General features: G+C 30.6%; 2 protein-coding genes across 2 annotated transcripts; one reads left to right on the top strand and one right to left on the bottom strand.

Annotated features, from left to right (window-relative positions):
* Window positions 1-7,641: 7,641 nt before the first annotated feature.
* Window positions 7,642-11,895, top strand: LOC115699052 (premnaspirodiene oxygenase). The gene is made up of 2 exons (XM_061102077.1): window positions 7,642-8,782; window positions 9,009-11,895. Exons 1-2 carry the CDS (start codon window positions 7,871-7,873, stop codon window positions 9,624-9,626), a joined length of 1,530 nt encoding a protein of 509 aa, XP_060958060.1. The 5' UTR covers window positions 7,642-7,870; the 3' UTR covers window positions 9,627-11,895.
* On the bottom strand, window positions 10,789-11,895 carry LOC115701492 (arabinogalactan O-methyltransferase 1). The gene has a single exon (XM_030629304.2). It carries the CDS (start codon window positions 11,893-11,895, stop codon window positions 10,948-10,950), a length of 948 nt encoding a protein of 315 aa, XP_030485164.2. The 3' UTR covers window positions 10,789-10,947.
* Window positions 11,896-12,493: the final 598 nt, after the last annotated feature.

The raw sequence follows: 12,493 nt of genomic DNA, 5'->3' as shown, positions 1-12,493 counted from the left end.
TATTTTTGCCACTAAAAATAAATATTAGGTATTTAAGTGCATAAAATTAAAAATATTAGGTATTTATGCCACAATTTACCCTTTTAGTAATTCTCATTCTGCTTAGAGCATTGCTATTGGGCTCCAGTGGTGCCCACCACCTTTTATAGGTGACGATTGATTAGCGATATTCTCTAAAAAATTACTTTTTTTAAATTATATGAGACCCAATTTTTAATTACACCAATAACAGTATGATATTGAAGAGTGTGCTAGACACTAGTAATGTTTTTTTAGCAAATCTCTTTTGCTTAAGATATGTCAAAGTAAAAAGGAAGGCATGCTTTTTGTGATAGTGATAATTGTGAAACTCAACTCATGTAATACAGTCAAAGGTTATTTTACGTGGAATTTGTAGATACGGGTTTTTGGCCATTTAACTCTTTTTTTTTTTCATTGATGGAAGTTTGTTTAGATAAATTTGAGTTGTTATAATGGGAAGTTATTTACATTTTAATAAAGTTTTGAGAAAATCAAATTAGCTGTTGACTTTTAAAAGTTAGATTTGTGAGAGTATCTCCAATATAGTATTAAAAAAGTAGTGTATTGTTATATTTTAGCGAGCATTATTATTGGATAGGGCAAATGTATCACTTACACAAGAGCTTGCCTGAGTTAATTTCTACAAACATTTTATTGGGATTAGTGATTGAAACTCCCTATTTTGGATTGTACACCCAGACAGGTGGTCGTGCCATTCTAGATGAGATTGAGGCTAAGTTGGAGCTAGAGAAAGAAAAGATGGTGGACTCACGTCACGTGCTGAGTGAGTATGGGAATATGTCGAGCCCGTGCGTGCTTTTTGTAATGGACAAGTTTGAGGAAAAGGTCATTGGAGGAAAGGAAATCCACCACTGGAGATGGATTGGAGTGGGGTGTTCTTATAGGTATTGGGCCTGGTTTAACTGTGGACTCGGTAGTCTTACGCAGCATGCTCAACAAAGTCTAATTGTGTGTTGCATATACATTAAAACTTTTATTTAAGAATATACTTAGGGCTAAACTATTATATTCTAATTGAGAGAGATTACAACTAAACAAAAGTATATTAGTAATCCTTAGCAAAAAAAAAAAAAAATATATTAGTAAAAAAAATACCAAAAAACGTTATATGTACCAGCAATAACAATAAGAAATCTTTAATACCTATTATTAAAAAAAAAATTATATAATATTGTTTATGGTTTGATAAATTTGCTCAGTAAATATAATAAGAGTTTAAATGCTCACATAGATCATGTTGTTTTTAGTTTGACTGCTCGCGGAGATCAAGACGATGACGTCTTTGGTTATAATTACTCACGGACTTAGTCCTTGAGTAACTTTCAGATTGGTAACTATATAGTTACTCATACTTTCCCGATCATTAAAAGAACGTTGTGATCCACCTTCATCTCTCATATTCCTATGAGCTTCGGTTAACCTACTGTGCCTGCGTGTCCTTGATCTTGATTCTCCTGAATTCGATTGAGCTAATTTCACGCGACTCTTCTTTCATTAGCCTTTTTCTTCGAAAGAGATTTGACACACGACCCCTACTCAAATATGTGTGTGTGCTTTATCTATTGTTGCGAGTAGGCTTTTGTGAATGCCTTGGGGGTCGACCTGTCCCAAGTTGATTTCCAGTATTTCTCCCTGTTATATTATTTATAATAATATAATGTATAGATTAAATATGTGTAATAAACTAATAATATGTAACATATGACAATGTATATTAGTTGTCATCTTTTTGTAACATTTGGGAGTTACTTGTTACTATGAGTAACCTCCACCATCATCACCAACATTAAGAGTGTAAAAAGATGTTACACCTCTTAATTTGAAATTCTTAATGCTATAGGAGTTATGGTGTGTGTAGGAGTTACATTTGAGTCCATAATATCTATGGGGTTATGAGTTTGAATTTCAAATGGTGATGATATCCTAAACACTATATAAAGAGGTCTAAGGTGCTCATTTTGGAGATGAAGTTTTCTATCAAAAAAGCACATTGCTAGAAAACTCTAAGGCTTGATAATTCCTAAAGCTATTTCCTAGAGAGTTCCCTTAGTGCTTAGAGATAGGGGGAAATAAGCTTTTAGACAAAGGTGTAATACCTTGTTCAAGTCATGGTGATCCCCACTAATCTACACTCAAGGTTGTGAGTGAGTGTTTATATATATATACATATTTTATATTGCATGTGTTCTTATCTTCTTCTACATTTCTTATATATAATATATATAGTGTATATATATTGTATATTATGTTGTTGTAATATTTATTTAATCTCTTTGTTGGTCCTTGTATTGTATTACAATAGAGTTGTAATATTTTGATTTTCTTCCATTGTAATAATATCTCTAACAATCAAAAGCTTATTCCTTTTCAATGGAAGAGGTGATAAATCAAGATTGTGAGAATACAAGGATAAGAGATTTTATGTGAAAGTCATTCATGGGTGAGCATGATGGTGAATATTATGTGATTTACTATTATATATGATAGTAATATATATGATATATATATATATATAAGTTATATATATGTGACATATATGTGATCATGTGTTTATATCATATTATATATATGATATTTGAAATTTATATCATGTTATTTTATGTATTTATGTGAGATATATAATATATAACATGTATATATATGAGTAGTATATATTATATATATGTAGAGCATGTGATATAATATATATTAGTGAGATTAAATATGTAGAAATAATTATTTTTATGTATTTATATGAGACATGCATACATAATATATGTTATATATGTGTATATAATATATATCATGTATATTAATGTGTATATATATGTTATATATGTGTGAGGTATGTAACATATATAGTTGTGTAATTAATGTATATATTATGTGTATATGATATATATGTATATTATAGTATATATGTTATATATATATATATGAGATATGTAACATATATATTGTGAATTTAATATTGATCTTATGTGTATGTTACATATGAGATGTTGATTAGTAACATACATATTATATTAATATATGAGTTACATAGCATGATAATAATATTGATAGTAATAAAATAGTGTTTATTATTATTGTGAGAATTATTATCATTTATTTTGTGAATGAAGAATATTTTGAATTTTTATTCAATTTGGTGGTGAACATCTCACTTTATGAGATAATAAAAGATGGATTTTGAGAAGTTACATCTTTTATTGGATTATAAGAGATAATCATCTCATATTATGAGATAAATAAAAGTAAACTATGAGAGTTACACTTATGAGAATTGTCTTGTCATAGCAAGAACAAATGGATCAAAAGTGGATCCAAACTTGTGAAATGAGCCATAAATTGGAAGAGCAATTTTGGACTCAAAATAAAATGAATCAATGTGGATTCAAAAATAGTGAAAAGATAACAAAATTGGAGAAGCAATTTTGAATCTTAAATGATCAAAGTTGTGAACAAAATTGTTGAGAATTTTGTTAACTTTGGTATAATTTTGGGTTAATTTCAATAAGGAGATAACCATAAATTATGAGTAAAATAATCACATTATTTTGTAAGTGGAGATGTGAGTTTGATATTTTAGTTTTGTTGAGAAAACTAAAATATCAAATGGTATTTTCAAAGTGACCTTAAAAAGTCATTTCAAGAGGAAAATACAAAAATGTGATATTTAATATACACTTTATGGTAAAAATGTGGGGGTGTACCACAAATTTAATCAAAATGTGATGAGACATTGTTGATATTTTTGATTTTGAATTCAAATTCTAAATCAAATTGGGCTATGTGTATATGTAAAATTTTGACATATTTTGGTGTCAAAGTTAAGTGAAAATAATTTCAAGAAGGAAATTAATTAAAAGAGTTATAGAGACAAAGTGGTCTTCTATATTTTAAAATCAAGATATTGTCTTGATAATGAAATGTGAAAGTGTGGGGGTGTATACTCTAATATGAGAAAGTTTAGACATACTTGGTGTCTAAAAATAAAATATGAAAATTTAGACATGTTTGGTGTCTAAATTGGTGTATTTTTGATATGTTTGGTATCAAAATTATTGAGAATTTGAGTTGTGTGAAAATTAATCTTTTATGATTGAATTTTCAAAGCTTAAGTACTTAAGGAGAAAAGTGGTCACAAAGTGAACACTATATTTTGGCATGCATGATTCACATGGAATCAATAGTGAGAGGTTATAACAAATTGCTTAATCTCCGTACAAGATTAAAGCATGAATTTTTGAGGGATGAGACCTAAACTCCCTTAGTGTTTTGCTCATTGATGGTAACCTATCTTAACACTAGTAAACATCTAGTCTTAAGTTCAATAGGTAATAACAAGTCAATAGAGTAAATATGGTACTCAATTGTCTCATCTATGAATGAGTACATGTGGTGAAAATTGAGGGTTAAAACCGAAAGGTTTTTTAATGGAGCTTAAGCTTAAGAAAACTCACTTAAGCTTAAGAAGTGTCTAAACAGTGGTGAGACACTAAAAATCCACCTATATGGACTAGAGGTGGTGCCGCCTCTTATGAGAATTGGGAGTTATTCTCTAGAGAGTCCATGAATTGGAATTTTGCACATGGCCATTAACGGTGCAAGAGCGAGACATGCGGTCTCAAGTGAGCATTAGCGAGGGTGTGTGTGTTATCACCGGTTTGTATTAAAGGAATAATGGTTCAATGCTACGGCAACCAAAATTTCATCAAACTTTGTGGTAATTACACTAAAATAAAATTCAAGTCGAAAGACATTTTATCTAATGCACCTAAGCAAGACTTCTTAAAAGTGTGTATTTAGTCAATCAAAGTGGGGGAATGTTATATTTTGATATAATATTTTTGATTGATTAAATAAATGTTACAAAAGTTACAAGTTTGTTACTAAAGAGATAATATTTAATCTAGTGGGGGATTGTTATATTATTTATAATAATATAATGTATAGATTAAATATGTGTAATAAACTAATAATATGTAACATATGACAATGTATATTAGTTGTCATCTTTTTGTAACATTTGGGAGTTACTTGTTACTATGAGTAACCTCCACCATCATCACCAACATTAAGAGTGTAAAAAGATGTTACACCTCTTAATTTGAAATTCTTAATGCTATAGGAGTTATGGTGTGTGTAGGAGTTACATTTGAGTCCATAATATCTATGGGGTTATGAGTTTGAATTTCAAATGGTGATGATATCCTAAACACTATATAAAGAGGTCTAAGGTGCTCATTTTGGAGATGAAGTTTTCTATCAAAAAAGCACATTGCTAGAAAACTCTAAGGCTTGATAATTCCTAAAGCTATTTCCTAGAGAGTTCCCTTAGTGCTTAGAGATAGGGGGAAATAAGCTTTTAGACAAAGGTGTAATACCTTGTTCAAGTCATGGTGATCCCCACTAATCTACACTCAAGGTTGTGAGTGAGTGTTTATATATATATACATATTTTATATTGCATGTGTTCTTATCTTCTTCTACATTTCTTATATATAATATATATAGTGTATATATATTGTATATTATGTTGTTGTAACATTTATTTAATCTCTTTGTTGGTCCTTGTATTGTATTACAATAGAGTTGTAATATTTTGATTTTCTTCCATTGTAATAATATCTCTAACACTCCCATCATGCTGTGGAATTTCCTGATTTCCTAGTAGCGACTGCCTAGCATTTGTATTCATGAGAGATAATTTCGGTATATCAGGTTGTTCATTCCCCTAATTTACGAATCCATGGGAAGTTCCTGGAATGTCACGTTGATGCTATTGATTTCTCGTATTTCCAATCTTTGGTGGATTTTCTCTATACATTGGGGTATCTCTCTCATTCCCAGGTTGTTCTTCCTGAGCATTTGTAGGATTTCCCTAATTATTTTTTTATCTCTTAGTCCTAGAACCTCGAGGCCTTCCCTGTGGTCGCCTTGCAGATGTATCAAGCTGAGTTTGAGGAGTTGCTCCCTATGTAGCCTTGGCTGCCTCTGTTTCTCTATCTAACTCGGCATTCCTCCAGTTTGTCTCAGTCAGGCATTGTCGAAGTTGCCTATTTTCTAGTTCCACCAATGAAACATATCTAGTTGGATTATATGCGTCTTCACTTCGCCTTTCTGGAATTTGTTCACCAGTTGGGTTGAAATCTCCACCGTTCTTTCCAGAACAAGGAGTTTCAGTTGCATTGGTTCTTTGTGATCCCTGAGGTTTCTTTCTAGAGCGATGGGTTGTCGTAAAAAAATAATATTACAAAACACGTGCAAAAAAATATAATTACACAATTCTATACAATTTTATAAATACTTACAAATAATCATCATATATTCACATTATATAATAAAAATAAACATAAATGTTTACAATTTTAACATGTCGATTATCTTCAATTACTAATTTTTTGAAAAAAAAAATGTATAAAGTTAAATATAAAAATACATAAGTCAATATTTATATTTTGATATATTCTTAAAATAATATATTTACTAAAATTTAATACAAAATTATATATATACAAACATATTTAATTTTTTTTTATATTTTAAATAAACAACATATATGTATGTTTATTAAATATTTAATTATTATTAATGTTTATAATACTAGTATTGATCTAATATGTTTATTATAATAATATTTTAATAGAATCAATATAATTTGTTCATTAAAAGTTCATAAATAAGTTTAAAAATAAAACATTTATGTTTATTTTGTTTTATGAAACAAAGCTATAACCAAATGTGAAATTATGTATAAACATTATATTTATATTTTATATTGATAATGTTTATAAATTATTAATCTAATATATTTAATATATAGTTTTATAAATAAAATATGTATATTAATTTTATTTTACTTTTTTTGTTGTAAGAAAAAAATATGTATGTTTATTGCTTATTTATATAAGACTTAGGAAAAATTAATTACCTCATATAGATTGTACAGAAAATTAAAATTATGTTTATGTCTCTAATGTAGAATGTATAATTAAATGTAAATAAATTATTTTATATTATATAGTATAATAAAATTATATAATGTATACAAAATTATAAATTTCTCATATCTTTTCTTCTAATTTTTATTTATTTATTTTTTTAATGTCAATATGTATAAAGTGTTGGACTCCAATATAAACACTTAAAGTTAAACTTAAATTGAGTTTAATTAATTCAAATTTTTTGTCAAGTTGTATTTTTTAAGTAGTTTGTTTGTGCTCGTGGCTTGTTATAAAACATGTTATGCCCTAATTTTGTATACATGACACTAAGGTGGCGTTTGGTTGAAAGAAATGAAAACATAAAAATAAAAATGAAATGAAATAAAATTTAAAATGTATAAAAAAGTCATTAATTTTTTCTCATGTTATATTAGAATGATCTTTTATTCTATTTTAAAATAGAATAGTCATTCCACTAAAATAGTGTAAAAGACATCCCATTAAAATAATATTCTAATACTTTAAAATGTAACCAAATAGATGAATAAAATAAAAATAGTTTCTTTTTCATTCTATTCCAGTTCATTACTCATTTTCATTCCATTCTAACAAAAATGATAAATGAACATTTTTGTTATCTTGTAGTAGTACAAACTACAAATAATAGGAAAATGAAACTTTAATATAAGGAGACAAAGTCTATTATTTACCTTGGTGATCAAGTTTTATATACAACTTTGAAATCAAGTACTCTCTTTCTCTCTCTTATTAACATAATCCTACTTGAGTTCCCACTTGCATTTACCTTAATATAATACTATGTCAACCATGTGTATAATTAGATCTAACATCTACTTCAAATCTAAAGAACTTGTTTACCAACTAATTAAAATCAAATTATGTCTCTCTTACCCCAAAATTTTCCTTACATTCCCATATGGATTTCAATCATTCTGATCATCATCACTATATCATTTTTCAGGAACAAATTCAAAGCCACCCAAAGAAACAATATACCTCCAGGACCATGGAAACTTCCCATAATAGGAAACTTACACCAATTGATAGGTCCATTACCCCATCAATTATTATCAAAATTGGCAAACAAATATGGTCCCATTATGCATCTTCAACTAGGAGAAGTATCAGCCATAATAATCTCTTCCCCCGAATCAGCCAAACAAGTCCTTAAAACCAACGACCTCAGCTTCGCAAACCGGCCAAACGGGGTTGCAGCCGAAATCATGTCATATGGTAATTTAGGCATAGGCTTCACACCTTATAGTGACTATTGGAGACAGATGAGGAAAATTTGTGTGTTGGAATTATTAAGTGGTAAAAGAGTGATGTCGTTTAGATCAATAAGAGAAGAAGAGGTACGAAATTTTGTTGACTTTTTGACATCTGGGGTTGGTGTTGGAGTAAATCTAAGTGAGAAGTTGTTCACTTTGTCAAACGACATCGTAGCTAGAGCAGCTTTTGGTAAGAAGTGTAAAGATCAAGACGAGTTGATGTCGTTTGTGAATGAAGTGAGAAAAGTTTCTGGTGGATTTGATATTCCTGATGTGTTTCCTTCACTTAAGTTTTTTCTTGGGTTTGTGACTGGGATGGTACCTGCTTTGAAAAAGATTCATGGGAAACTTGATAAGAATCTTGACAACATTGTAAATGATCACAAAGCTAAAGCTAATTTTAGCAATAGTGATGATCATGAGGATGAAGAAGACATAATTGATTTACTTCTCAAGCTTGGAAAATCTGGTGAGATTGACTTTGATATTACAACTACTCACATCAAAGCTGTTGCCATGGTAAGTAACATTATTAGGATATTATTAGTATTATTCAATATAAAGGGTCTTCATTTTTCTTTTCTTCTTCAAAAATTAGACTGTTTTACTTTAGTTTCTTAGATTGTTGTTGCATTAAACTAGTAAAGCAAAGAACTCTAAAAATTCATATTGATTTTGGTCTTAAAGGCCTACATGATCAAGTTCAATCATTATATCTTAAAGCTCACAATAATGTATTTTTCAGGATATATTTTCAGCAGGGAGTGAAACTTCAGCCACAACAATAGAATGGGCAATAACAGAGTTGTTAAGAAACCCAAGAGTGATGAAAAAGGCACAAGAAGAGGTTAGAAAAGTTTTTCAAGGTAAAAGCAAAGTAGAAGAGAAAGATATAGAGAAACTAACTTATTTAAAATTAATCATTAAAGAAACTCTAAGGATTCACCCTCCAGTACCTTTAATCCCAAGAGAGTCAAGAGAAGAGTGTGAAATCAATGGTTACAAAATACCCAATAAAACCAAAATACTCATAAATACATGGGCAATTGGTAGAGACACTAGTCATTGGGGTGAAGATGTTGAGTCATTTAGGCCAGAGAGATTTGAAAGTAGTACAAAAGCCAATATTGATTTCAAAGGGAATAGCTTTGAATTGGTCCCATTTGGAGGAGGTAGAAGAATTTGTCCTGGGATTTCTTTTGGTGTGGCTGTGGTTGAGCTTGTTCTTTCTCAATTAATTTATCATTTTGATTGGGAGTATCATGGAGAAGATGTTATTGATGATGCTGTTGAGTCTTTTGGTATTACTTGTAGAAGAAAGAATGACTTGGTTTTGATTCCCACTATTCCATTATTTCTCTAAAGAAAATGGTACTTATCACCAACTAGCTATGTTTATTTTGAGGCTAAACAAAAAGGGGCTCTTTCGATTTTAGATAATTTTGGGAATCACAAGACTCATATCACATCATTTTTTAGTTGGATAGTAATGTCTATTTTTAGTTTTTATGTGATGTAATGTAATATTTTTTCTTTTTGGAGGGTAAGATTTTAATGATATAAAATGTACATCATTTTCATCCAAGTGCTACGTAGTGTATTGAATGACATCTAACCATTCTTCACCTAATTTTGTTATTATATATTTATTCATTCAAAAATTAGGCAGAAAATATAAAACAGGAACTGTGCAAATATAGTGCACGAGTTTTAAACAACTTATAGCATCTAAATTATGTAACTTTACCCACACGTAAAAATAAATAAATATCTTGCAATTCTGTACTGAGTGTTAATTATATTAAGGTGTAGCATTGGGTAGTAATTAACTCACTTTTAAGTGAATGATATAAAATTAGAGGGTAAAAAAAATCCTAAGAAATTGTTGGTATTAAATGGTAGATATAACTTCTTTATAACACACCATGATGCACACTGACATTGGTTTCTCTATCTCATCATATTCATGCATAAATGCTTTCAAGTGCCCATAATTATATTGAGATAAAGGCACTCAGAAAATGTATTTAAGACTCCTCTCTACATTTCAAATAAATAAAATATATCCTTAAAAATTAAACATAGCCTGTGAAGAATATTTCAGAAAGGGAAAGAGTACTGATTGTTTATCATTAGATTGAAAGAGAGAGATTACAAGACTAAACCAAGATAAGCTGTAACAGAAAACAGAAAACTAACTCTCTAACCTCTCTAAAATTATGTTTTAGTCAAAATAGACAGAAAGATTTTGCAAATAGAAAAAAAAACGAAAATACATGTCAAATTTAAAATAATACCATAAAAACAATAAAATAAGTTTAAATTAATTTCATTTTGTCATTATATCATAAACAATTCAATCAATTTCTTTCCCTGTTATATATTTAGTTCGTCGAAGGAAAATATTATAATGTGATCAATACTAATAATATTAATTGACATTAGAACATTTTCTTTAAAAATAAAAAATAATAACAAAAAAATGTTACTAATTACCTTTCTCTAAAACACACAGCACACAAGTCTTTGTATAATTTACCTAACCATTTTAATAATCTGATAGTACACCTTCTTTTATTATTATAATCTTATTATCACTATGCTGATCATAGAAACTTTTTGAAAAAATACATTGATTTTTCTTTTTCCTAATTGAAAAATTATACCATATATTAATTTTCACATTAACAGAAGGTAGTAGCATTGCTGACGTCAGCAGCAGCGGGAGGAATGGCGAAATGCCAGAGCCTCCCCACGGCTCTAACCCTGTACTTCCCACACAGGAACTCCTCCGCAAACATCTTCTCCACTCTCCTATTCACGTCGTGAACAAACACGTGCGTCAGCCCAGCCCCAACTCTCGCACGTGCCATAACCGCCGCTGAGTAAATCGCCGCCATTCTCCCCGGCGCCTTCGCAAAATAACCTCTCGGCGCGTCGATCATTATCAAATCCCACTCCCTATCGTACACCTCGCTAGGCAGCTCAGTCAGCGCCAATCTGCACCGGCTACCGGGACTGAGCCGAGCCGAAGACGGCAAACAATCCGGCTCGGCTTTGTAGCTCGAAATTAGCTCGTCGGCTTCGGATAATCGAGTCCTGTATTTAACCGGGTGTGCTCTCAGAATCGGAGCATCTCGGAGCACCGTATTGACCCAAACCGGATCTTCCTCGAGGAATAAGGTAGCGCCACGTGGATTTAGGGAGGTCCACATTAGAGAGTCGCGTCCGACGCCGAAGACGAGGAAGTTGCATGGTCCGACGGCGCGTAGAACGTCGAACGACACGCGGATCTCGTCGATCGATTGCTGTGGAACGGTTGATGACGTGGCGTAGTGGATTATGGCGAGGAGCTGAGTCGGCTTCGCCTTGTACTCGGCCGCCTTGGCCATCGCAACGGGGTCCGGCGGAGGACAGGGCTTGCGGTTGAGGAGTGAGGAGACTTTGTTGTAGTTGATGTTGGTCATTGTTTTGGTGGCGGCGAGTGTGATAAACGCGGCGGTGGTGATTATGAGGGCGAGTAGGCATGGCCGTAAGCGGTGGTGAAGCCTGAGAGTGTGAGTGTTGGCATTACTGTTGTTAGTAGTACTAAGCTTCATCATGTCTGTGTATAGTACTCTTCTTTCTTTCATGGAAAATTGATTTTGGGTTATATTTGTATTTATATAATTATTGGTTATGTCCACGTGGATTAATAGAGGATTGAGATTATGTCCACGTGGATTTAATTTTTGGGCACTTATCTAGTGTACGTATGGGAGGTAAGGTTTTGAATAGTTTTTCTTTAATATATATGCCGACAGTATATTTATATTTCATTATGTTCCATATTAATTTTTATGGTAAGAGTAAGTAGAGGCATTAAAATATGTATGAAGATCAAGTAAGTGATGTATAGTTAAAATAATAATATGTTATAATAAGGTGTCAAATGGTAATATAAATTTGGCAGATAGAAAATGTTAAATAGGGAAAAAAATATATTGCTTATTTACATTATCATAAATATATAATTTTATTATTTATTAATAAATTAAGTTATATCATTATTTATGAATTGATTATATTTTTTATTACCTTACATAAAAAAAATTAGAAGAATTACCCTATATATTGTTTTTTTAATTTTAAATTTACGGTTTGGATTTCTAAAGTGGTTTCTCTGGCAATTTCTATGTGGGTTGCTATACGATTTTTTGTTGCGATTTAAGTTGCAGCGCTAGTTGCAAT

The sequence above is a fragment of the Cannabis sativa genome, chromosome 8 (genome assembly GCF_029168945.1).
Source record: "Cannabis sativa cultivar Pink pepper isolate KNU-18-1 chromosome 8, ASM2916894v1, whole genome shotgun sequence".
Lineage (NCBI taxonomy): Eukaryota > Viridiplantae > Streptophyta > Magnoliopsida > Rosales > Cannabaceae > Cannabis > Cannabis sativa.
Note: the sequence above shows the minus strand (reverse complement) of the source record. Positions and strands in the feature narration are given on the sequence as shown.

Bases quoted from the DNA above. Each gene is read 5' to 3' on its own strand.
- LOC115701492 (XM_030629304.2), bottom strand. From the start codon at position 11,895: ATGAAAGAAAGAAGAGTACTATACACAGACATGATGAAGCTTAGTACT.
- LOC115699052 (XM_061102077.1), top strand. From the start codon at position 7,871: ATGTCTCTCTTACCCCAAAATTTTCCTTACATTCCCATATGGATTTCA. The intron at 8,783-9,008 runs GTAAGTAACATT...TGTATTTTTCAG, and splicing joins ACATCAAAGCTGTTGCCATG to GATATATTTTCAGCAGGGAG.